Raw genomic sequence first — 26,560 nt, 5'->3', positions numbered from 1 at the left:
ACACTTTCTTCTTAAAATTGAAAAGAAAAAGCGATCGAAATCATAATTTGAGAGAAATAGAAATAAAAAGACTTTATTATATATTTTTATATCTCATAATTTGCTTAATTTTCTTATTTCTATCCATGTTAAAATTTTCGAAAATAAAAAATAAAACAATTATATTTATTAAAAGAACAGAGAGTGCATTATGGATATTGGTGAAATGAGTTAGGGTGAGGTGATCGTTGAATAGGGATGACGAGCTGTAAGATATGGGTGCGCTCTGTCTATTTCTGCGGATAAGAAGAAGGCCAGGTGTTCCTACCGGGAATATATCGTCGAAGACGAAATATTCTCGGTATATTATACGTAATTTATAATCTGCAATCGACATATACGTGTGTAAAACATGTCATATGATTCACAATGATAGAATCGCGCTTATTCTAAAATAGCACGTATGAGAAATGATAGAAACATATGTTTCATCGCAGCGACGTTTACATATTAAATGATAATAGCTAATTAAAAGTCATCAAAAATATACTAATGTTATGCGACGTGTAAAGCATTTTATATAATATCACTTGTGATAAGATTATTTAATTTTATTTAAAAGATGATTTCTTTTGTTTCTTTTTTTTTTTAATTTCTTAATTTTATTTACGCAGAATGAAGAAAGAAGCATTGTATTCAAAACTGTTTACTTCGCTAGGCCAACATCGGAGTAAATGTTGTCACAGTGTCTGCCGCTAAAACTGCACCGACGACTGTAGCTACTGTTGCAGATTAGGCTACTATGCGACTCTTAAAAGGCGATAGAAAGCTCGCAATCGCGGTGTGTACTCCGCTCGCCGTACTACGCACGCTTATGATAACTGCTGGCAGTAGAAATAGAAGATAATGCAATCGCTATATAATCATACGTAACTCATTCATCCCGCGGCTCAAGATAGAGCTAATCTGCTTACGTTTCTTGTATCCTTGACAATTTCGTTTATTAGCTTTTGGTCATTGTAGAGTATCTATTTTAAGTACAATTAAACAATATTTTAATAAAAAATAATTTATTTAATTTATTTAATTTATATTTATGATATTTAATTGATTGTAAAATTTATATTAAATTTATATTAAACAACTGCAACTTGAATTACTTATATCTCTCTCTAAAGAATGATTTATATTTACATTATAAATTCCAACGATCTTTATCTTATTTTGTTTCTTATTTCTTTTGTATTTTCTGTTTCTTTTGTAACTTATTTCTTTTGTAACAAATTTATTATAAAAAATTCTTATAAAGAGAATACAAAAAAATGTTAGAAGAGAAGTTGTGTTTCTCCTAACACAAAAAAAGATATCCTGAAACTTTTGGTAAATATTGATAAAAGAAAATATTTACCAGTATTTATTAAAAGTTTGAGGATATCTTTTTTTGTGTTTCTCCTAACATTTTTTTGTATTCTCTTTATAAGAATTTTTTATAATAAATTTGTTACAAAATAAATAGAAACAGAAATACAAAAGAAATAAGAAACAAAATAAGATAAAGATTTTAAAGCAAAAATTTCATTAAATTCTTTGCGCTTTTACGCCTTTTTTATCTTAATTATAATTTTGTATTTTGTATTATGTATTTTGTATTATGTATATATAGTATGTATGTATGTATATATATATATATATATATATAGAACGCAATTAAGATAAAAAAGACGTAAAAGAATTTAATGAAACTTTTGTTTTAAAATTTAAATTGTTTTGGAAGAAAATGTTCCAATTTAATTCAATTTTTGTATAAAAAAAAAGTAAAAATGTTAATATCGTAACTTTAATGACAAGAGATCGATGTTTATATACGATCATATAGTCGAACTGAGAATTGGTTAATATAAAATCACAAATAAATTGTAATAAATCATTCACGTTTTGTGATCACAACACCTCGGTATCTTAACGCGGAGCCATACAAAACTACTACTCCAACTCGATAAAACGTGATAAGACCGATAAGATGATATGAGACGGCACGCGACCACGATGCATGTTTCTCACGTGCACGTGCAGGCTGTACGAAAGAAAAGAAGAAACGATTCAAAGTATTTTGGTAACTGTGTTAATTACTTCATATTGTCATTATATTTATATTTATAATAAATATAAAATTCTATAATGTTTTCTCTATCATAAGTATATAAATAAAATAAAATTAAACAAATAAACTATAATTTTGATAAATTTAAAAAATATTTTATATAATTAAATATTTTTAAAAACGTAAATCTTTAATAAATTAATATTAATATGTCAAGTGTAGGCTTGACAATTCACTATGCCATGACAATAATAAAAAATAATTCATTCAATTCACCTTCTCAAGATAATTAAAATTAAACATTTTTTATTTTTTTGTTTTATCTTTTTCTTGTATATATGATTAAAAATATACGCTTGATTAATTATTGTTGGATAATTAAATTATCCTCTCTATTACGTAAAAGAACTTTTCATACATATTTCTCAAATTAGTTTGTTTCAAAATTTGATTTTTTACAATATTTTTTTACACCTCGTGACATGACATACGAATACGAAGAAGATAGAATTAACCCAATTAATATCTGCCAGACAAACAATGAGCTGTGACTTTATCACACAGTCTGCGCACAGACAAAGAAAACGATGATTGTGAGAAATAAAACAAAAGAAACGACATCATACCAATGGAAATTTCGCTGTAGTTTCGAAGACTGCGCTATACGACAAAAAGGAAGACATAAAAACAAGTATATTTTACTGTTGACTATACTCGGAGTTAACCTTTGAACTTTCTTTCTCACTCACTCCTTCTTTCCCCTTTCTTTCCCTCTCTCTTTCTCTTTATATCGATTTCCTGTATTTCACTTAGATGAGAGAAATTACATCGAGATCACATATTATTGAACGAATCATCATGATTTAATTTCTGAAGCAATAATTCGATTTTAATATCGCGTTTGGGAAATATAAAATAAAGAAAATATTTTTTAAATAATAATAAACTTGTTCTGGAAATAATCGCATAAATGTTTTTAAAACAAAAAAGATACGCAAATTATCAAAACAGGTATCAATTATACGCATAGAATCAAATTTCGACGAATTCGTTAATCCGAAATACATTGCTAAAAGTAAGACACATAATCTTGTTAATAAACCTGCTGAATACATTTGTGTCAGCTATTAACTACCTGACGCAGGAAGCATCAAGTTCGCACTGATGAGCTTAAACGCACCTGCTGAAATGCGGTATGCAACTAAACTGAATAAAACAAGTATAATTAAGTCTTGCATAAAACAATACATGCATAAAACAAAATGAGATTAATTGATTAGTTTATATATCACGAAGATAAATACTTGATCAAAATGCAATGTATAATAATAAAAACGTGCCAAAATAAGTTATATAGTATATCTACTATTTTATAAGTTTTTTTAAAAACTTTATATCATGAAATGTCAATTGCTAAATTCCTATTATTATTCTTATTATTATTAGCGTTACGTATTATAGATTAGTATTACTTTGAATTTTAGTTATTACATTAATTTTGAGATCATTTTTATTATTTAGCATTAAAAGTATAAGTATATTATATTAAATATATACAATGTTTTATATATATATATATATATATATATATATATATAAAACATAAAACATTATATATATATATATATATATATATATATATATATATATAATGTTTTATACTTTAGTTTATCAAATTTCTTCTTTGCACTTATAACTTTTAATTAAAATTAAATCGTATAAATCATTAATAATCTTATTTCGGTATAAATTAGAGTTTGATCGGAAGCAAAAAAAAAAACAAGACGATCGAAATGCTTTTCTCAAAACGCTATTAAATCATGCTTTAAATGTATAAGTATTTTAATTATATCTTCAATAATATATTTCGTTTAACTTATACAATAAAAAGAAGAAAGTTTTAATGTCTTTTTCTCTGATTTTTAAGAATTAAAAATTTAATTTTTAATAGTCATAAAAATGCTATGTAAAAAATTTCGAGATAAATAATTAAAATTTAATGTACAATTAAAATTAAATTATTAAATTTAATTTCTTGATACAAGAAATTATATAATTTATGTAAAATATATCAGATCTTAATGTATTGATCAGTAGATTCGCGATCAGAATAAACAGTTTACGATTGATAAATTTTGTCGTCTCATCAATAAGTTTCAGAAAAGCTTTTCATTAGAGAGATGAAGAAAGAAAGAAATACATATACGTAACAGTTATGAGGGTGGGAGTGAGATGAGAGAGGGTCACTAACCCCTATTTATCGGAGACTCTACTCTCTTTTATCTTTGCTTTTATTATAAACAAACCTCAAGTCTGTTGATTTATAGACTACTCGTTCTATTTAGTCTAACAACCAATAACGAATGAAATTTATTTGCAAGCTTCCACATTACTACAAAGAAGTTGTTTGGTTTCTTGAAAACACTCACGATTAAGTCTCATTACGAATATTTATCTAATTTCTAAGAAAACGAGGAAAGATTATATTACTTACTTTTTTTTTAAATTATACATATAGACAATTGTTCTATTTCTCTTAATGGAAAATTAACTCTTTGAATATGTATGCGTTCACAGCATAAGATGTTACATATAATATAATATACAATATTACATATAATATGATCTATAAATATCAATTTTATGATTCAATGTATATTTTTTCTAATTTTTAAATTAAAAATTATTAAAAGAAATTACTAAATTTAAATCTATAAAATAATTAAGATCTACAAATAAATAATATCAGCTAATAAGCTTTTTAAACAAAACGGCAAATCAAATATATAATAAAAGTTCTCAATCTTACTTTAATTTTGTATTCAAAATATTAAATATGCAGTTGTTATTTAATTTATATTTAATAAAAAAATATTACCCCATGTTAAAGTTAACTTAAAATAAATTGGTTATTTTATGCTTAATTTGATCTTATTTCCCGAATTAAACACGGTGAAGAAATTCTGAAGAAATGAATCCCTGGGAGTATGTACGATCCGACGCAGGACATTTCGACGAAGGAAGGTAAGCAAATATTGAGAGCGGCATACGGAAAAGAAAAAAAGCACAGAATGGTTGAGTTATTAGCGGCATCTTAAAGAAAGAAACAATGTCGACCAGGTGAGAGAGGAGATGCCATAAACCGAACCGGAAGCGAGGTGTCGGCTGCGACGAGCCAGGATATTTACCATTTCCTCCATGGTAGACATTTTTTTTTTTTAATTGTCCTTTCGCGCTATCGCATTTGCGTTATTTGCTCTCCTTTACTTTGCGAACGAGAACAAAAATTTATAACTCTAGTACTTCTGCTTGATATAATTTGAAAGAAAATACATAAAATATATGTGGAAATACGTAAAATATATTCAATTCAAAAAATATGAAATAAAGTATATAGAAATAATAATTAAAATAATTTAATCGCGCATAAATTGCCCTAATCTTAATTCAACTGTAAGCTTTTAATATCTTTTCATATGATTATAAAAGTCAGAGGAACAATTTTTTTATTCAAGCTTTTTATGTGAACCCGCTGTGACATTTCACTCAAGAATTTGTCGACAGATTTTCTTCTGTCTCCCTTTCATGATGTGTTTCAGCCGTCACAAGCCGCAAACAACGAAATACAGACAGCGTGGTGTAACACGAGAAAAGCACGAATCGCATATAATGGGTCATTTATCCATCATCACTTTACACCTCTTGGCCTTTTTCTTTTTTTTTTTCTTTTTTTTTTCTTTTTTTTTTCTTTTTTAGGAATGCCGCCTACAATTTAAGCGCCACAAATGATGACCGAAAGACGAACTATAACTTCAGCATCCACTGAGATACACATCATGATCCAATGCACATGCTTCAAAAGATTCTGTGGAAATTTATAAAAACTCTTAATATATACGTAAATGTTAACGTTTGCAAAAGTTGCAAAATCCTTAAAAATCTTCGTTTTTCACAGCTCATTACCTCTTATGATTTCATCACATTAAATTAAAATTGTTATGGAAAATACATTCTAACTGTTATAAAATTATTAAAAATAAATATCAATTGCGAGTTTGTCGTTCTTGAGAAACTTGAACCAAAGTTCTTCGGAAAAACACTTTTAAAAAATTGATGAGTCCTCGATGATCAAAGTGACAGAAACTTTGAGCCTCAATCTTTTCGTAGAACGCAATATTTCCGCCTGTAAGAATCTGACGCACTTTGAAGTACTCGAATTTTTGTCACTAATGGTTTATCTCTCGTGTTCGATGAAAGCGACGAAAACTTAATAGCTTGCTTAGGAGTTTATTACATTTCTAATGGCATACCGACCAATACTACGTTATCGCGACTTTCAAAAACACATGATGAATATCTCGAGGACTTGCCGCTTCTGAATTTTTATAGACTGTAAAACAATGTCGTAATGTCGGATAAATATTTTTCATGTTGCCGCTTCTATTCAATTATGTTTATTTTGTTTTTAATAAAAAATATAATTTAAGAATAAGTTTAATTTTAAAGATATCAAAGATAAAGAATAAAAATATATCGAAGCAAAAAAATACATATGTATATATAAGAAAATAAGTCGAAATTATAAAATAGTTGCATCTAAGAAAATTTATTTTTCTAAGAAATTTTCTCTAGAATCAATTTTGAATCGCTGCATTAAAAGACGATATATCACGCCAAAGTTATTAATTTCCAGCTCTCGATCTCAGCAGAAGTGACATGATGAACTCAATTTCTTTCCGAGAATAGCAGTTATTCTAAAATTCGAAAAAAAAAAATCGGTTAATTTATCGATATTTTATGGATCAGTCACGGAACTGCATTTCTGAAATATTCATGTGTGTTTGTGTCGTGCGACAAGTGGAAAAAGGGAAACAGAAGAGAGATAGAGAGATAGAAAAGCGAGACGATGATCATAAGGAAAGGATCACTTTCGAAGAGTAAAGAAAGCAATAAATTAGTCATTGGAAGGTCGAAGGTCGTGAGTGCTCTACTGTGTCTACCGTATAATGGGGTATATTGGGTCGAAGGGAAACTTTGGAACTTTGGAAATTCCCAAGTCGAAGATTATAGCTGAAAATAAAAGACCCTTATTAGTTCAGTCTAGACATTATTTATGCCATTATACGATTCTCCGAACATATTTTCAAGATAGGGATACTTAATAGGGATACTTAATTGTTTTTATCATAAAAAACATATTGCTCCAAAATTCTTTTGTAGAACGAAAACTTTAAACATTTGCTTGCATATTTGTTGTTACATTATGTATTGCAAATGTATTCACATTTTGTTAAAGAAAATGAAAACTTAATGTGTGAATTAGAAATTAAGAAAAGTTCGAATAACTTTTAGTTTAAAGTTTCATTGTTATTTCCATGATTTTTCAACAAGATATTAGATTTCAGATTATAAACAGATCTCGTCTACACAAATAAATACAAAAACTTTGGTCAGACACAAAAGCATTTTAAGATGGTCATTAGAAAAGGCTTTTCTATTTTCTCATAGATATTTATATTCATAACACACGAAATATCTTGAAGATATCTTGAAGATAAGTTTCAAAAGATTACAAGCATTTCTTTTTTCTCGATCGCGTTTCATGTAACATACGAGCATTACGAGCGACAAATGTGCGGAAAAAGAATCAACGTATATGATTTATTAACCAACTGTTGTATAGAAGAACAATATCAATTATTAATTAAATTCTAAAAATCATTACTTTAAAACTCATTACTTTAAATCATTACTTTAGTTATCTTTTTAATTTCGTTCGTTTAATTTCTAAATACTGAATCATGTACGAGACGTACAGAAAGAAAGAATATAAAGAATGAATAAAAGGGAACGAGACGAGTCGTTACAGAGGACAAAGGGGAGCAAAAGAAAGAGACGCATAGAGAGGAAATGTTTGCGTTGCAAGCAGTCGGGCAGGTTTACGGTACTTGCTGGCTTGCCAGCAGTTCTGACGTCACATCCTGCGTGGGCGGACATCCGGTTTCGCTGCCGGACTCCTGCCCCAGAGCGATAACAAAATCTACTTGTTAAAAAAAAAAAAGAGAGAGAGAGAAAGAAGAGGAAAATTTGTGTTGCCACGATTTGTCTCATCTCTCGATAATACTACTGCTGAGGTCGGTACTAATCATTATTCACTCCAAATTTGTAAAATATAAATAATAATGCTCATTTTATAAAAAAAAATTGTAATGATAACAAAAAAAAAACAATATTTTAGTCCGCAGAAAATAGTAGGCACTAACCTACTCGTTAAGAATATATAACAATAATTAAATTATTTGATCTAAGCTTCTCGCTGAAATTTCTTTTTCTAAATGTGATACAGTTTAAAAGTAGTTACAGCCTTCCTCGTGGGAAGTTCGCAAAGACACTCCCACGACCGCAACCGGAAATCATGGCGCATTTATTTATCAAACACGTCCGTACCGAGCATGTTACGCATTTCTGGTCAAACGGGTCTGACCGCCTCGCTGGGCCGTACCGGGCATTACTTCTTACTCGTTACTTTTCGCACGGGAACGACGAAAATGTAACAATTAGGGTCCGCATTATCACCGGGATAACGTCGTCCCCATTGCTCTGGACGTGCCTTCCGCACGTCGAAACGCTCGATAAACTCTGCGACGAACGGATTGACTGCCAGATAATCCGATATTTTATGACTGCACACATTTATGGCCGTAAATCCATCCATATGGCTCAACTTATTTTTTGCCACTAAAATATCTATAGGGCATTCACTTCTCATTTTTCAACAATTTCTATTTATGAGATAGACATTAAGAAAGAAATATCAATTTGATGCTTATTAATACAAAGCTGAAAAAAAATTCTTGTATATTTGTGAAATCTTTAATAAAAAGTGTTTACATAGTAAAAATGTTCTTTAGATGAAAATATCAAGTGCCATTATTTATTAATTACTCTAAAATTTACAAGCAAAAAATCGACTATCCAATTTGCCGTTAGAGAAATGAGTTTTAAAATTTTTCATATTAAGATTTCATAGAAGCAAGCTAGATTTATGTAAGTCTCAAGCATATATTGACAGATTACGAATTTTTTCAGAAAAAATATCGTGAAAATTATACAGAGTATAAAAAAACTAAGTAAGTCTTAAAGAACTAAAATAGCCGGCTCTCTTTTTTTTCCAAAGTGAGTGCAACGACAAATATTTGTCCCAATATTATCTGAGGACGATGCTCTTGCCACGCAGGATTTTCCTGGAAAATCGCAGGAAACCTCTCCATAAAAAAAAAAAGAAAAAGAAACATCGAATTATTGGTCACAAAAAAGAGAAATGGAAATATACCAGACGAGACTTATGAAATTTGCATCGTTCGCAACTACGCGCATTGCAATTGCAAATGTATATTTTTAATTTCAAGTCGAATTTTATTTGATTAAAAAAAAAGAATATAAAAAGAATTTTTTAAATTTACACTGAGAAAATTTACACTGAGAAAAAAATGCTGTTGAATCAATAGCACAGTCTAATTGGAAATAATTGTGTTAATTCAGTGACATTATTAATGAAGTATATCGTGCTCTTGTTTTAATAATCAAGATCTTTGTTTCATTAATAATGTCATTGAATTAACAAAATTATTTCCATTAGACTAATGTTGTTGATTCAACAGCATTTTTTTCTCAGTATAGCATATTGAAGTAATATCATGATTAATAATAATATATATATATATATATATATATATATATATATATATATATAGAGATGTAATCATTGAATTATACATATATACATACATATGTATACGTGCGTATGCATGTGCGTGTGGATGCGTGCATGACGTGCGCGCACGCCATGTGTAGTGTATGTGTGTGTGTGTGTGTGTGTGTGTGTGTGTGTGTGTGTGTGTGTGTGTGTGTGTGTGTGTGTGTGTGTGTGTAAATAGATAAACAGTTGAGCGTTATCCAATATCTATGTTTCACCTTTTCATAAAAAAAAGATGTAATTTATAAGAATTAATTTTTAAGATAGAAATAATTTGCTTCAAGATTTTGCCTAAAAAACTGCACTGGTGTCGCGTTGTTCATGTCGTGAGTCACAGATGGCATTAGTTCGCAGAATAGCAATGCATCGTGCATATACGACGTGCATGACGATGTCGCATTCGTATTATTCGTATATATATATATATATATATATATATATATATATATATATGATGTGAATACGATACTACACGAAACCGTGCCGAGAAATATACTCTATATCACAAATGCAGTTGTATGCAGCGACAAGTGCAAAGTGACCAACGGTAGTTAATTCTCTGAAATACTTGATCATGACAAATTTTTTCAGAGATTTTCATTAAGACTTTTCAATTCACTTTATGATTGAGTTAAATTTTCGACAAAAAAAGGAATAAAAAAGAAATAGAATTTTGTGTAATAATTTTATTATTAAGATGAAACATGACATATAATTACAACGTGTCAATTACACCAGTTTTATCGTGTATCAAAATTTTAGCACGTTATATATTTTGCTATTAATGATATTAATTTAATAGTTATCGAAGTAGTTTTTTACCGTTTTATATAAATATATATATCTGTATTTATAAATTTATTTTACATTGATTCATAAACAATAAAAAACTATTTTGATAACCTTTAAATTAATGTCATTAATAGCAAAATATATAACGTGCTAAAATTTTGACACACGATGAAACTGGTGTAATTGACACGCTGTAATTAATGTTTTTGTCATGTTTCGTCTTAATAATAAAATTTTTAGCTTTTATATATATATATATATATATATATATATATATATATATATATAAAATCGCTAATACCAGTAAAAAATATGAAATGTTTTACAAAAATAGAACTATCATTGATTACGTGTCAAAGAATGTTTCTTGTCTATTGCACGACTGGCACAACGAATTGAAAATCGTAACATTGACTTAAAGGTGGAACGCAAAGAGCAGGCGCTTATTTTCCTGTTGGAACAATCCGTATTTCTCGCATTAATTATTGCTTCAAGTCGATCGCCTTTACACCGGTATTACACGCGGAACAATTGCGAATCACGACATTTCCTTATGGAACCCATAAAATATTGCATGGCAGTTTGTTATAATACCTCGTACGCTTTCCTGCGTCCTTCTCCCTCGATTTACCGTCACCTTCATTCCCTCCGTCACCTTCATTCAGCGATTCTCATTTTGATCTCTTTCACATTGATTTTAATTACGTTAAATTAGAAAAGTTCATATTTTATTCTTTTTAAATTATTCTTCGATTATGATTCTAATTAATGTAATTTTTGAATAACAAATAAAAAAATTATATCGTGTTTGCTCAAAATATATGATAATATTGTGCAAAATTAAAACAAGTTTCGATATGCATCCAAACAACCTTTTAAGTAGGATAATCAATGTTACTTATCAATATTATACTATCAATATTATACAATATTATATTATATTATACTATCAATGCTACTATAAAATTCGGAAAATGGACTTTTAAAGGCTCATCGCATTTATCGTGAAACATTAATTATATATTTCGATATGAACTGCTCAACATCCCTGCATGCAACAGAAACGATCGACTCGCATTGTAAAATGATTACTGATGTTTTGATAGGCTGTATAGGTCTGGTACACACAGATAGTCATATGAATACCGAGGGGCGTTTTCGGAGGGCGGCTTCAATTCCTTTGGGATGACATGATATCTGTTCGTACAAAAAACTCATATTAACATTTCAAAATATTCATGAGTAAAAAATTTACAAGTTATTTTGTTGTTTGTAAATAGAAATATATTTTTTATAAAATCCTCTCTATACAAAAAGAAATAGATCTTTTTTACCAACCACAATGTAATATATAATAAAAATTAAATTAATAAATTTAAATTTTGAAGATAAAAACATATTTTAAATATAGAAACTAACATAGAAATATAGAATGACTCTAATTTATTGTAACTGGTAAGTTAATAGAAATATATTCGTGTTAAAATATAAAATTATTGATGCGATATAATCTTGTAAACATAAGAAAAAGAAAACAATAAGAATTTTAAAGTCGTTGTAAACCTGATTGTAAAAACTTTCTATATTTCAATAAAACTGGCAACCTACGAAATCCTTAATTTCTGGCGGCGATGCTAATACGTATGCTCATTAGCATGAACCGTGAGCAACGTTGACAAAGTGGGCCGAGTCGACGGCGAGGTTTATGCACGATAAAACCCGCATGGGGCACATTTGCACTCCCCGACGCTTGCGACGCTACGCGACACAGCGTTTCCGCTTCGGCATATATGGGAAAATAACTGCCTTTTCACCTCTTATCATTGGCGACCCCACGGAGAGCGGACGACGCGGGCTGCTCAGCTGTCTACCCCTCAAAGAAAGTTACGTTTGAAGAGGATTCAAGTACAACCCCGTAACCAGGTGCAAGAATAAACCGCCGAGCCGTCGAGGCAATCGTCTTTTAACGATAAATAAGATAAATATGTGTAACTTATCTCTAAAAATCTTTAGCGATTTCCCATTTCCCGTCTCGAGAGTTTTTTTTTTCCAAATAACGCGTCTCTAAGAAAAATATTAACAATATTATTAGTATATAAGTTGTATATATATATAAATAAAACATGTAGTAGGATTGAAAGTTATTAATCTGGAGCATATTTAGTTCGATATATATATATATATATATATATATATATATATATAGAGTAAAATTTTAAAAGCGAGGAATTTAAACTGTCACTGTGAATGTTTAAATTTTCAGGCACAATCTGAATCCTTCTTACTTCTTACGTAGCATACAGTAGGCGTAAGCGTCATATTGATCCAATTTGAATATTCCATTTTGATGTCATTATTGTTAAAAGCAAAACATTCTTCTGTGAAAAAGAGTCGTATTTTAGAACGAGAAAGTACAAGCCCACATCATCAAGGTGCAGAGAAGGGATACGTTCTGCATTAACAATGCAGAAGTTTATCTTCGCGTCCTTGGCTAATCTCTGCCGCAAGAGATTACTCTATCAACAATGATTATACTACGCTTTAGTACTACTCGACACGCGGGATTATCATTCAAACATAAGGACCATATCACTCTGTTACAGTGAGTAACAAAGTTCGACATCCTTACGCAGTGTCTATGATTTCTTATCTCTGATCTTTCGATGCCTATAAATTAATACTCTTTTGATCTAAATTAGAAATTAAAAAAAAAATAAAATAAAATAAAAGTTCTTGGTTGTATAAGGTTGACAAAAATTTTTTGATACTAAAGATTGATAAAAGTTCCTTGATAGTAAGTTTTATTTCCATCATATTAAATTTTTATATCAAATCAGTAATCAATTTTTAATTTATGAGTAGACTTTCTCACAAATCTATCAAGAATTTATAAACAGTTGTAATATAAAAAAAAATAACTTTTTGATTAACTTCGTTTAATTTCAATTGAATCTCTTACATTGATTTTATTTTATTTAAATAAAATTTTTCATATGAATATATTTACTCAAAAATTAAAATGTGTGATTCACGCATCAAACAAATTATATCCATAACGTATAATAAAATGTGTGGCAATATGAATCGGGCCTTGGTTTGACAAGAAGAAAAATCATAATATAATTAATCGAGAGGCAATGTCGAAAGAATGCACAGGTGACAAGCTCATCTAATTCTTGGCACGCGGTGTATGTACCTCTTCCTTTCGTTTTCACTCTCTCTTCTCATTCCGCATATGCGCACGGTTATACCTATACGAGACGCATAAATATCCGCATGCATTTGTAAGAATCGTAAATGCGTGGCGATGCGTTACATCGGGGCCGCACTGCGAAGTGCTATCGCGCGCAACGACCGCCGGGCGATACCTTATCTGAACTAGTTGCAAGCTGACAGTGACTCTCAACGAACTTACAACTCTCTTTTTCCGTTTCCAAATTGTATAGAGTAAATGTGACGCGACAACAAAAGAGCGATGGGGGGATTCCCAAAGATTTTAAGAATTTTTAAACTTTTATCACTTTAAGTTACTTTTAAAGCTAATATTAGCTATTTCGATTGGTAATTCTTCAGGGATTACTTAGGGAAAAGGTAGCTTTAATAAACAAAAAAATCATAAAACACAGTACTTTAAAGTCAAAGAATTCCGAGGAAAAAGTATAACGGCACTTTTTTCGAGGACGCCGTATCGATGCTCTCATTTTTCACCCATACATATTCGGTAATAAATACATAAATTTGTTTATCGTGCGTAAATAAGAAAAATATGTTTGATCACATTTACAATGTCTAAATTACAAATAATTAACGTTGACGCTTCTGAAAAAGAGTGGTGGGATTGGTTGCGAGAAATGAGGTTTACTCATACACACGATCCGTAGGTAAACAGAGGGTACGGATCAGTATGGAGAATCGGGTGTCGGAATCCGAACAGATTCTTATCTAAATGATAACCCGACATCCACACGTGTTTCATTAGGCTCACTGTCGTTCTGCGCAATCTAAAATCGATTTGATTGCGTGACATTTTTTGTCAAACAAAAATACGATACAAAATACGTTACTTCATCTGCGATCGAATTATAGAAAGTATCTTAAAATTATTCCGATTATAAATTTTTTTAGTAAATTTGAAATAAAAGTTCTCTATTAAAACAAAATAATGTATAATAATTTCTATAACCATTATTACATACCTTAATATTAAATTCTGAAAAGTAAGTGTTTATGAAAATATATGCGCAAGCATAGAAACTTTTATATTTTTCAGGTCAACTGATAAGGATATGTCTCTTATGCGTAATATTCCAGACAGTTGACATCAGCAAAAATCAACTAGTTGAGAAAATTTTAAGTTTTAAGCCATTTGCATTCATAAACGACGCGATATACTTATTACGACTTATATGATTATAGAAAACGCAAATCAACTTTATAAGTCAACACTTCTCGTCGTGCAAACTACGCTGCTTTATTTCTTTATAGATCGCGACGCAGTAATATTTACTTAGTGGAATATGGATATACGTATTCATACGTAACGTTACATAGCTTACTGTGAATCAAAAAAAGATCAAAGAAATATTAACTAACAATTAGTATTTCTAACAAAAATAAACACTAAATTAAGCAAGGAACTCACTACGCGAATATCAGATATAAATCGCAGATTATTTCTTTCGGATTAGAGAATTACAACAAGAGAATTGCGAAAGAATTATAAATTGCTTTTTTCGCGACAGAATCAAGAAGATGGTTGATGATGGTTTCTTTGAGAATTTCTCAAAAATTTCTCCAGATGATTTCTATGTCGAAAGAGTGGAACAGAACGCGCGGAAAGGACGGAACACGCGACCAGAACAGCTACTAATTGGCAGTTCGAAGATGCACAGTATGGTATCATGCGCGGAATCATACGCACGTATGTGTCGATCGCGGGTGTTCATATTGCACGTAGGTTTCGTCAAGCACCGGGGGTATATCGTGAGATAAGTCCTATCGCTTGCGGCTGGTACACCGGGACTCGATAGAGAGCCACCCACCATTTCGCGCGGCACGCCACCAAGATAGAACCCAGTGCACAAGCCAGATATCGTCGGCGTTTAGTCGTTCTCTGTATGTGCATTATCACGCACTCGGCATTTCGTGAAATCAGTCACCGCGAGAATCGCAAACGAGTAACAGTACGGTACGGTAGCCCAGTACCAGAATAAAAATGCTATTTTATTTAGCATTTTCTTCCTTCTCCCGCCTTATAGTTCATAGAAACGGTTCGCAGCGAAACCGTCGCGTAAATTGTTTCCTTCCTCCTCTTCCAGAGGAAGCCAACTTTCGGTCAAAAGACCGAGGACGAAGACGCGATCTTGGGATTCTCTCGATGGGAGAAAGTGCACGCGGAGCGACGCGTACAGCTTGCTACGTATACGATGCTCCAGCGTGCTCAAACGATTGCGAAAGCAAGAAACGTGTCTCAGAATTGTGCCACCGATTTGCTTCCCGGTGAAATTACCGCGTCTGTGAAACTACGATTACACGTGTGAATTTTTATTAAAACGAACGGTGAAAAATTTCTCTCTCTTTCCGCCTAATCGGAATCATGTAAATCTTGAGTGAAAATCGGAATATCCGAGAAATCGAAATTTCCGAAATATCGGAAATTTAATTTCTCGATTTAATTCCTCCGAGAAAGATGAGAGATATTTCATCAGTCAGTAATGTCAATATTGTCACTATCAGTTATAGTTAGATATTAAGAAAGAGAAAAAGATATTAATATACCACTACAGAGGCGGAAATGCATGACGGAAATTATACCGCATTGAAAGAAGTGATTCGCTAAGCAAAATCTATCTAACGGATGAAATATTTTCGCTAAAGATCAAGCAGACATGGTTATGTATCCTCCCTGCGTTATCGTCTTGGTCTGTATTACAAAATAGCTAGCTTATCATCATTTATACTTGTAATGAAAGTAACATTATTTTTTTGTCGCGTCAAGGATAAATAATGCGTAAATATTTTCCTTTTGCCATGAATTGCGATGAAAACTACGTAAATAAAATCAATTCAAAATTACTTTTCAATTTTGAAATTAGAAGAACTTCACACGGTAATCACACGTTGCTAATTAATAACATTCTTGATAAAAACAATAATTACTATGTTCATTATGATTCAATCTGAATTTACAAATTTAATTTCTTACAGCGTATTTGTGTTGTATCATCGACTAGTAACACCATATACATATGTGTTTACAAAGTATTCCATTATTAAACATCCAGTTACACGTAAACGTGAATGTTTAAATATAGTTTAAATATTTCATAAAAGAGAAATGTAACACATTTTGTGTAACAATAACGATTTTACTATAAATTATCTAAATATCAAAGTTCACATGTTCTGAAAAATATTAAAATGAGATATGGCACACAGAACAGTATGAGAAAACAAAATATCCAATGAATTAAAAATATGATAACAAATCGCATCTTAAAATAATCATACGGTAAAAGTACATTTCGCGTTATTTTCTCGCGACACCCAGTATGCTAGCTTATGTACAGACCTTAGTCGCAGCATCGTTAAATGCGACGCGGCCCAAGACGTTTTGTACTTGCACGAACTCTGCACATAGAGTCGTTTCAGGAAACTCGACAACAATGCCTTCTACCGGCTTCAAATGACGTAGCGACGACTACCTGCTATGTAGAATAACTTTGTCGCGACAGGTCTTTCGGTATCAACATTCCTAGGAAAACTTCAAATTTATTACTAAAAAATTATATTGATATACGTTTCTATTAACTTTTGAATATGATGAAAATTTTAGCGTTTATTTATGTAAATTGTTTTAAAAATCTATTTCCAATCAATAAAAATTACGAGTATATAATTATATAATTATTAAGCTTTCTATAAGTTAATCTTTCTATTTATAATTAATTTCAATTATATGCAAGAAAATTAATTTTTTAATTCTTGATGTAATTATCCGTATAATTAGAAATCACAAGAACTAGTATATATATATATATAAAATAGCATCTGCTATATTTTTATTATTTCTAAAAACCAGAACTGTTAGAACTGATTCTTTTTTTATTTTTGATGAATTTCAAATTCTTATTGTGTATGAGTTTATGATTTTTTATATTTGTCATAATATAGAATTATAAAAATAGAAAGTAAAAAAATAAGTTTGCATAGATTATAACTAATTCGCTATTCATCGTCAATAATTCAACTATACTAGTTGCCCTTACGTAATTAGTTGCCCGAACGACGCAACGTCAAATTTCCATATGGTAAATCGATTCCTTGAACTAAATGACGCTCGACTGACAACTCCAATGGATAATATTTAAGTTCTTATAAAATATCAATTCGCTCTATATTTTTACCTATGAAATTGTTATTTAACGACAATTTCATATTTTCCTAATATTCAAGATATATAGAATTATATATATAAAGAGAATTATTAAACTAAATAGAAGCATCGGAATCAAATATTATACTTTGGCTATGTTTCAAAATTCACTGCCAGTCAATAAATCTATGATATATATATATATATATATATATATACATATGATACGAATTATATTTGCAGTACTAGCGATGAATTTTAAAACACACCCATTGGACAATAATAATTTGAAGAGATTTATTGCAAATTTATTTTTCACAATGAATCCATTCTATACACACACACACACACACACACACACACACACACACACACACACACACACACACACACACACACACACACACACACACACACACACACACACACACACACACACACACACACACATATATATATATATATATATATAACTACGCAACAGATCTCACGATTGTCTTGACGAGGACCTTGCCTCATTTTATTTTAAATGCTTTTCTCCTTCAGAAAGATTTTAAGAGTACTGTTAAAAGTTACTTTACTTTACCTGAAAGAACTTTCCTCTTTTCACAAAATATAGACATCCCAAAGCTTTTTGTAAAACCTGTTATCTTCTATATCCATTACGAAGGGTCCTGGTTACCTATTATTATCGTACCTTTTTGGTATAAGTGCAATACCATCTTATAGAAAGATGATAAACAAACAAACGTTATTCACTTCTCACGATTACATGATAAGAGATGAACTTAAAAGTTGGTTTTAAAAATGGATCGTGTTCCGATAATCAAAAATATTTTGACCCAGAAATTCCGAAAAGATATACACATAGCATAGTCATACATAATCTTTTTAAAAGTATATTACTATTTTAAAATGACATTAATGCCGTGCAAAATAAATGTAAAGAACTAATACATGGCATAAATTAATTAAATTGCACTGCATAATATAAAAAAAAATTTATAAAGAAACGCTAAATTTGACAAAAGAAATGCTAGTTCGCATATAATATTTATGTTAAATGTTAGTATACATATAATTATTACAATCATCTTGAATGATTTCATAAAAAGATTGTAAAATTAAATTTGATTAAATTAAGTAATAATTTAAAATCTATATATTACAAAGTAATATACAAGCAACAGATGCTTGCCAATTAAAGAATTGAAATAAAAATAATCAAAACTAAAATTGGTTAACAAATAAATTTAAACGAAGGCGGAGCTAACTAGTAGGAAGAGCTTGATTCCTCATAACGAACCATTCGCTACCCAGCGGCCATTTTGGAGCATCCGTAGCATATGTGCCATTCTTCTCCTACAAATTTATCTTTCCTATATTTATAATCTATCTATTTCGTCTCGATGATAATAAAAATATTAATTCCAATAACACAATACATGATCTTATTTATTATCATATGAATATTTATAAACAAATAACTATTGTAAATTAACTGTAATTTACAAAATTTTTAAAGTCATATGATCTATTATTATGATAATAAAAATTATTAAATTTAGATAATTTACATTTTAACAACCATATATAAAATTTAAATAAAGCAATATTAAAGTGCAATTAATTAAATAAAATCGTAGTTGTGTCACAAAACAATATTGATTATAACATGAAATGTTCTCTATCTAAAAGAAAGCCTGAAATTTGATGAAATAACACGGTCCCGATTATTGTCTTGTATTCTGGCCATGTGATGTAAGATTGTGGATTTATCGGATAAAATATCCGATAATACGATTGGACTTGAAACCTTCGCGTGTAGTTTAGAGCGTTTATAGAAAGCATAAATTACACATCAAAAAAAATCTCTACAATTAAAGACTATACTAGGTATTTCATCTTATTTCATAATTATCTCGTAACATTTCATCTCATAAACATAAAAATCTCTGTTTTCTTTCAATATTTTTTATTATTTATAATAATATATTTTGAGACTTCCACGGTTATTATCTTCAAAAAATTAATAACATTTCCAGGCATTATCCATGATATATTGTTAAATGCCAACGTGAACATTGCAGTTTACTTCATACATTATCAAGTTGTTTCTTGCCTTGATTATAATACGATTCGGATAATATCCAAAAATGTATTAACTTTTTTATTATTTATAATGTGAAAAATACACTAATGTGAATTCTATGCACGTAAATTTTATACGTACAAAGCAATAAAATCTGATTACTGTTGAAATTATGAGCAATCATAATTAATAATTAAAATCGCATGTATGTAAATTGCAATACTGTAAGGTGTATAATGTGTACAAATAAAAATCTACAAAGAAGCAAAATAGATCAATTATTAATGCAACGTGAATCATATTATAGCTAAGCACAATCGGGTAGATTATTATTAGATTATTTTTTATTTATACGGATATTCTCTAACATGACCACGATAACTCATTAGTTCGCCCAGTAATTATGATATGATAGACTCGTATCGATGATTCGGTAATTACGAGATATGTTACGTTATCTGTTCTCCAACATATATGCAACAGGATATATGCAAAATTGCAAGTGTCACGGAACCAGAGGAGATAATAAAATATGCACGATAAAGACCAGTAACATAGTAGCGCGTATGTTTCATCCGGGTTAATGATGTTGTCTGAGCAAGAAAGAAATGTTATCGTTAATAAAAAATTGTTATCGCAGTACTAGCTATTTACTGCCAAAAGTAGCCGAATCAGTTATTTAGTTATTTTAAAGATTAAAGTACGCTTATTCGGTAATTAGTATTTTTAATGATTACTTTTTTTATTAGATTTAGAATTAAGTACGTCAAAAATTACAAATTTCTTTTAATAATATTCTACTGATAAGTCAGAGTAAAGATTTCGTTCCACAAAATTCTTTTAATCCAATTTTTTTTATCAAAATATATACAAACTAATTTGTATCGCATGAATTAAAATCAAAAGAATAAATGCGATGTGAAAAGGATAATCAATTTACCCAGAACTAAAATATGATATAAAGGATATAATGAAGATATATTGTGCTTAATTAAGTAATGTTAATTATAACTGCAATCGACACAAAATTATAACTTCAATACACAGAGATCACATAACTCAATCAGCCTATCCCTTTACTGTTGAGCCAATAAAAATTCAACTTTTTTCAGATTCAGATCTTAGATAATTTATGTCTAAAAGACTTTACAAATTAATTAGAATACATTTTTTTATTAATTATACTTTTGAGAATTTGGAACGTTAGTTTTAATTGCTAAAGAAGGATAACTTAAATTATACGCTTTACTCTGTATATACGCATTCAGTGAATGAGGGCGATGTGGCAGAGGATGACGGCAACGATCACTCTTGATACGATGATGGTGATGATTTAACGTATATCAGTTTACGTGAACCATGACTTTTGTACGCTACTGTGACCTCGCTGCAGACACAAGTGCCCGACTGTATGGCGAATTCAGGCCTTCGACGAAGACAACTTGGTAGAGAACAAGAATGATGAGCGATCGTCTCTGAATTTTTTCGATATCTTTATACACAACTTCTCAAAACTTCCATTCTTCTTTAAATTCGGACTCGAACCATAATTTTGAATAATAAGTATTGAAGTTAGTCGTACGCAATTATTGTTCCTCATGAAATTATTAGCTATTTAAGTTTATGAGCTTCCGATTAGAGAGCAATTTTTGCGCTTAATACTTATTTTTCCACTCTATTTAATGACCGTACATTTCTTCCTATATTTAACCGACAGACTCGATGTAAAAAAATTTTGCCTACGTAATTTTTAAATAAAATTAATATTGAATTACTATCAATTCAATATTAAATTTCAATATTAGCGTTCGATTATTAAACACGTAAACAATAAAAAATAAAAAAGACTCTCGCAAGAAACAAAATGCGTTTTTGTGAACTTTTATCTGATCAAAACTGTAAAAACATCTTGCATGGACGACTTGACATTTTGCACTTTTGATATATTTACGTAAAGATAGTTACGAAATAGATATACGAAATCGCCTGACTCGACGCGATAAAATCTTTCAAACTTCATCTTCTCAATATAAAATATTATATTTATTATCTTGGTACGTTCATTCAAATGTCAAAATAGAAACTAATGGCATAAGTCAGTGATATAAAAAATTATTTAATAAATTTTATTCATTAAATTTTTTGGCAATTACGAAATCTGAGATAAGCATAACTGTGCATAAAAATACAATTTGACAAAACGATTGACGAACAAAAAGGATTGATGATATTCTAATAGTTTTTGTCAACTCAATAGAGACCGAACAAACGAATGCTATAGTTTATCTTATTATATTGTGATATCAAAAGCAAACGGTCCATTTGTATAGACGCATGCATGAATCATACAAAATTCCGACACAGCAATTGACCGACGGGCAATAATCTATTGTTCACTAATATTTAAACTATTTCGAGCAAAAAGTTTATAGATATATAAGTATATTTATATTCAAGGATTCCACAGGATGTTCTACATAAATATTATTGCTGCATAATATTATAATAAGTCTATTAACTGATTTTGAGAAAATGAATACCTAATTATCATACATTTCACTGTCTAGAATGATTTTAGAAATGTCTTTTCTATGCTGTTATTTTTATACATTATATATATATATATATTCCTATATATATATATAGGAAAGCCAGTTAAGAAAAATTTTAGGTATTCTTCTATCTCATTTTTATATCTCTATTTATTTTAAATTTGAATAAAATAATAGGCGACGGATATATCAATAAATGAGAAATAAATTCATCTTAATCAAAAAGCAATCGACGGGAACGAACTCGTCTTCAAACATCACGAAATGACACGCGTTGGAGTGACTCAGGAGACATGTGACGCAGCGAGCAAGTGTTTAAATAGAAATAATGGCGACCCTGACGATCGAACCGATAAAATTCAACCATTCGAGGGAATAGTCAAAGTGACCGTTATAGGTGCCAGCGATGCGCTTATATTGGCACAAAATAAAATAATAACAGCTTTTTGTGACTTATTGTTACCGAAATATCGAGATAAACTATAACTTCCTATTTTTTCAAAGTTGGACAATAAATAAAGCATTGTCTTTGAAACACTCTAATAAAATGATATATACACGAGATACATGCAAACTTATTTTCTTCGAGATAATTAAAGTATTACATTTTATAATCAGCATCATGAGAGTTCATTCGTATCGTTAATTCAAAAGCTGCGGCTTTCTATCTCTATTAATAATTGCGGTATTGCGATATAATCGATAGTTGAAGCATTACCTGACATAATTATCCACCACAAACCGCAAATAAGTGCAGTTGATCATAAACGGGGTCCGCGTATCAGCATATATAAAAAATACTTAATAACTATTATCGTTTTAAATTATTTAAAAAAAGGTATGATTCTTTCAATAATTATTATAATAATAATAAAACGTAACGTATTAAATGAAACGTAAAAATATATTAAACCATTTTAATTCATCAAAGATAGAATATCTTTGACGATTAAGCAGCATAATCAGATTAAGATAAATTTGGAAGAAAGATGTGCTTTTTTAGAACGTTCAAAAATCTTTCACAAAGGCAATTAAACCATACTATTAAATACATATTTTGAAATACATTTCTATTCTGTTTAATTAAATAAACCCGCACATAACTAAATATAAAGAATTAATTATATTTTGGAAAGAATGTTATTCCAAAATAACTAAAGAAAAACATGTCGCTGATTATTTTTTTTTTCTGCAAATCATTAAATAGTGTTATATGTGTATACAAAAGCGCATTTTTTAATTCTAGATGTATTTTAATTCTAGATCTAGCCTGAAGCCCTAATACGGTTCTTTATTTACTATCTTATCATCTTTGCACACTCTCGTCTCTCATCTAATAATATTTAAGATATAAAATTTTGTAACTAAACACATGTAATTTAAGATGTAGAAATGTAGGTAAATAAAAATGTTTGATATTCGAATATCAAGCATTGCTGTTAAATTTAACGTTAATATAATTGAGTTAATTCTTTTCTTTTACATTTTTCCACAATAGTGGAATAGTATCACTAAATAATATCACGCGGAATACCACGTATATTGGAAATTTTCCTTATTAGCGTAACGTCGAAAAGTGTCGAAAGGACATTCGCATCGGATGCAACTGGTGGCTGTACCAGCCAGTAGTGTGAATATACCGGCGGGCGTTATCGCAAAACCAGGGGCAGCGTTATCACTCTGATATCCAACATATATACATCCTTCATGACCGGCCTCTGGCCTCCAGTGACTCGCGGACCACCGACTCAGTTGAGCGCTTTAGTGACACACGGTGTACATGCTCTCTTATTGTTAAACGTATTCGACATCTCGGGGCACATTTCGAAGATGCTTGCCTACGATCGCCTAGGATCGATCGGTCGCACGCGGCAAACATCACATTCGATCATTCGCTCGATCTAAAGATTCTTTCTTCGGACTGATCAAAGTCATCAATCGTCAATCATCAATTTTCGATTCATCAATTTTTTGAAAACGCGAAATCGCGAAAGGTGCACAAGTGGTACTCACCGTACTCTCGATGTCGATACTTGGCCACGGGTTTACCATCGTCGTCACTTCTCCTTTTCATCTCGTGATTATCCTTGTAATTTTCTTCAGGTCACTTTACTTCGGATGTTTGTCCCCTATTGCGTTTTCGCTTCTCGCTTTTATAGCTGCTTTTCTATCTGGAATTCGCACTATAAAAAGAAACTTGGCACTTTACTCGACTCGAGGGTGGCTGCAACTATGACATCCTCACCTAAGGAAGGATCGCGTGTTATCCTTTCGTTTCCATGGAAAATCGGGAGAGTGATCGATGCTATGTGTACACCGATCGGCGACTAGATGAAAATTAAGAGATCCGGTCTTTTGCTGGCTGTACGAGAACTCGCGCCACTGCTCTATGATCGGGAGCGAGGCTCGTGTATATTATGTACATAGAGCAAACGGAGCAAGAGGAGGAAGAGAGATGGAGCGAGAGGTAGAAGAACAGAGTTGGAAAAGACGGTAAAACAAAAGAGGAAAAGAGAAAGGGAAAGAATATATGAGAGAGATGGAAAACGCGAACGAGCAATTGCGGTGTCGCGGATGGCCGTGGCGATGCGAGTTTGCTAGCGAGCTCGAGTGGACGTGAAGGCGAGACGAAGATACCGCGAGAATCAACGCACAGACAAGGAAAGACGAAGAGGGGGAGCGAATAGGCTGAGGAGTAGGACAGGAACGAGATGTAAAAAGTAATAGAAAGAGAGAGAAGGAGAAGAGGGGGAGGGAGGAAGATAGAGAGAGAAGGAATAGAGTAAAATAGAACGGAAAGAGAGAGAGAGAGGGGGAGGGGAGTGGAGGAGAGAGAAGAAGCAGAGAGAGAGAGAGAGAGAGAGAGAGAGAGAGAGAGAGAGAGAGAGAACGACCAATTCGAGCAGTAATCGCAAGCCGAGTGGCGATTCGAGAGGGGAGAGTCGGTGCGTTGTGTCGAAGCTGCAGTGGTAGGAGCAACGCGAATCATGCTAGCGAAAAGTATGGGAGTAGTAAAATCGCCACGCGGCGCGGCCGCTGGTTATTATCGCGCGATTCTATCCCATCTACGCGCAACGTTTCCTTATCAGTACGAGGGGGGCTGGCTCTAGTGACCACCTCTTACCCCTTCTTTCTTTCCGGGCGCGTCGAGGCCAGCTCCTATGTGTTTCGCGCTATATACATTTGTGACCCGCTGGAATTTATGCACGCGGGAACGTAATTTTATTGCGTTTTCCTATTAGCTGTATCGTCTCGCAATTTTACCAGAATGTCAACCATGTTTTTGGATCGACTTATTCAATATTACTCATATTTACAATCAAATATTTTTTTATTACGACACGTTCAAATTTCTAAGTATAAACTTTAGAATCGAGAAGATATAGATATTACACTATAAAAAAAGATTTCAACGATAAAACTTATTATCGCTTAAGATATTAGAATATTTTGTATGATATACCTTTTTGGAAATATATATATGTACATATACATATATTAAAGATATTTATATATTTATTTATGTGCTAATATAACTTATATAATTTTTTTTTTATATTTTAATATTCTTTATAGATTTTACCTTCAAGAATTCTTTAAGAAAAAATAATATATCAAAATTATAAGAATACTATATAGCACACGGAGCTCGTGGCACATAAAAGGGGAGAAGAATGTTTACAGGGTCGGCGAAGCTAAAGCATAAGCAAACGGCGACTGTTTCGAGAGTGCCAGGTTACAGATACTCGGCTGTCAAGGACAAACCTATCCATTCATTCGTCCGTTCTTATGGTTAATCGATCATTCATTCATTTATTCATTCATCCGTCAATTGATTATTATTGGCCATACATGATGTTTTATACACACGCGAATGTTAATTACGTTAAGATATTTTACATATTCTACTTTA

The 26,560-nt window shown here is 30.9% G+C and overlaps 1 protein-coding gene across 5 annotated transcripts in view; it reads right to left on the bottom strand.

The window, feature by feature from the left end:
- Positions 1 to 25,437, bottom strand: part of LOC105424297 (uncharacterized) — a 55,268-nt gene extending 29,831 nt beyond the window's left edge. The window contains exons 1-2 of one of the 5 annotated variants that reach the window (XM_089072067.1): positions 24,893 to 25,437; positions 24,661 to 24,830 (exon numbers count right to left, since the gene is read on the bottom strand). In XM_089072067.1, the coding sequence (XP_088928193.1) occupies positions 24,661 to 24,721 (61 nt within the window). In that variant the 5' untranslated portion in view covers positions 24,722 to 24,830; positions 24,893 to 25,437. Of the gene's footprint in view, positions 1 to 24,660 lie in introns of all 5 variants that reach the window. The other 4 variants (XM_025217587.2, XM_089072066.1, XM_089072068.1 and 1 more) reach the window with 4 other exon arrangements.
- Between the last annotated feature and the right edge of the window lie 1,123 nt (positions 25,438 to 26,560).

Source organism: Pogonomyrmex barbatus, unplaced genomic scaffold (assembly GCF_055798465.1).
Source record: "Pogonomyrmex barbatus isolate J1 unplaced genomic scaffold, ASM5579846v1 scaffold13, whole genome shotgun sequence".
Classification (NCBI taxonomy): Eukaryota; Metazoa; Arthropoda; class Insecta; order Hymenoptera; family Formicidae; genus Pogonomyrmex; species Pogonomyrmex barbatus.
The sequence above is the reverse complement of the archived record's forward strand: the minus strand, read 5'-3'. Positions and strand labels throughout refer to the sequence as shown.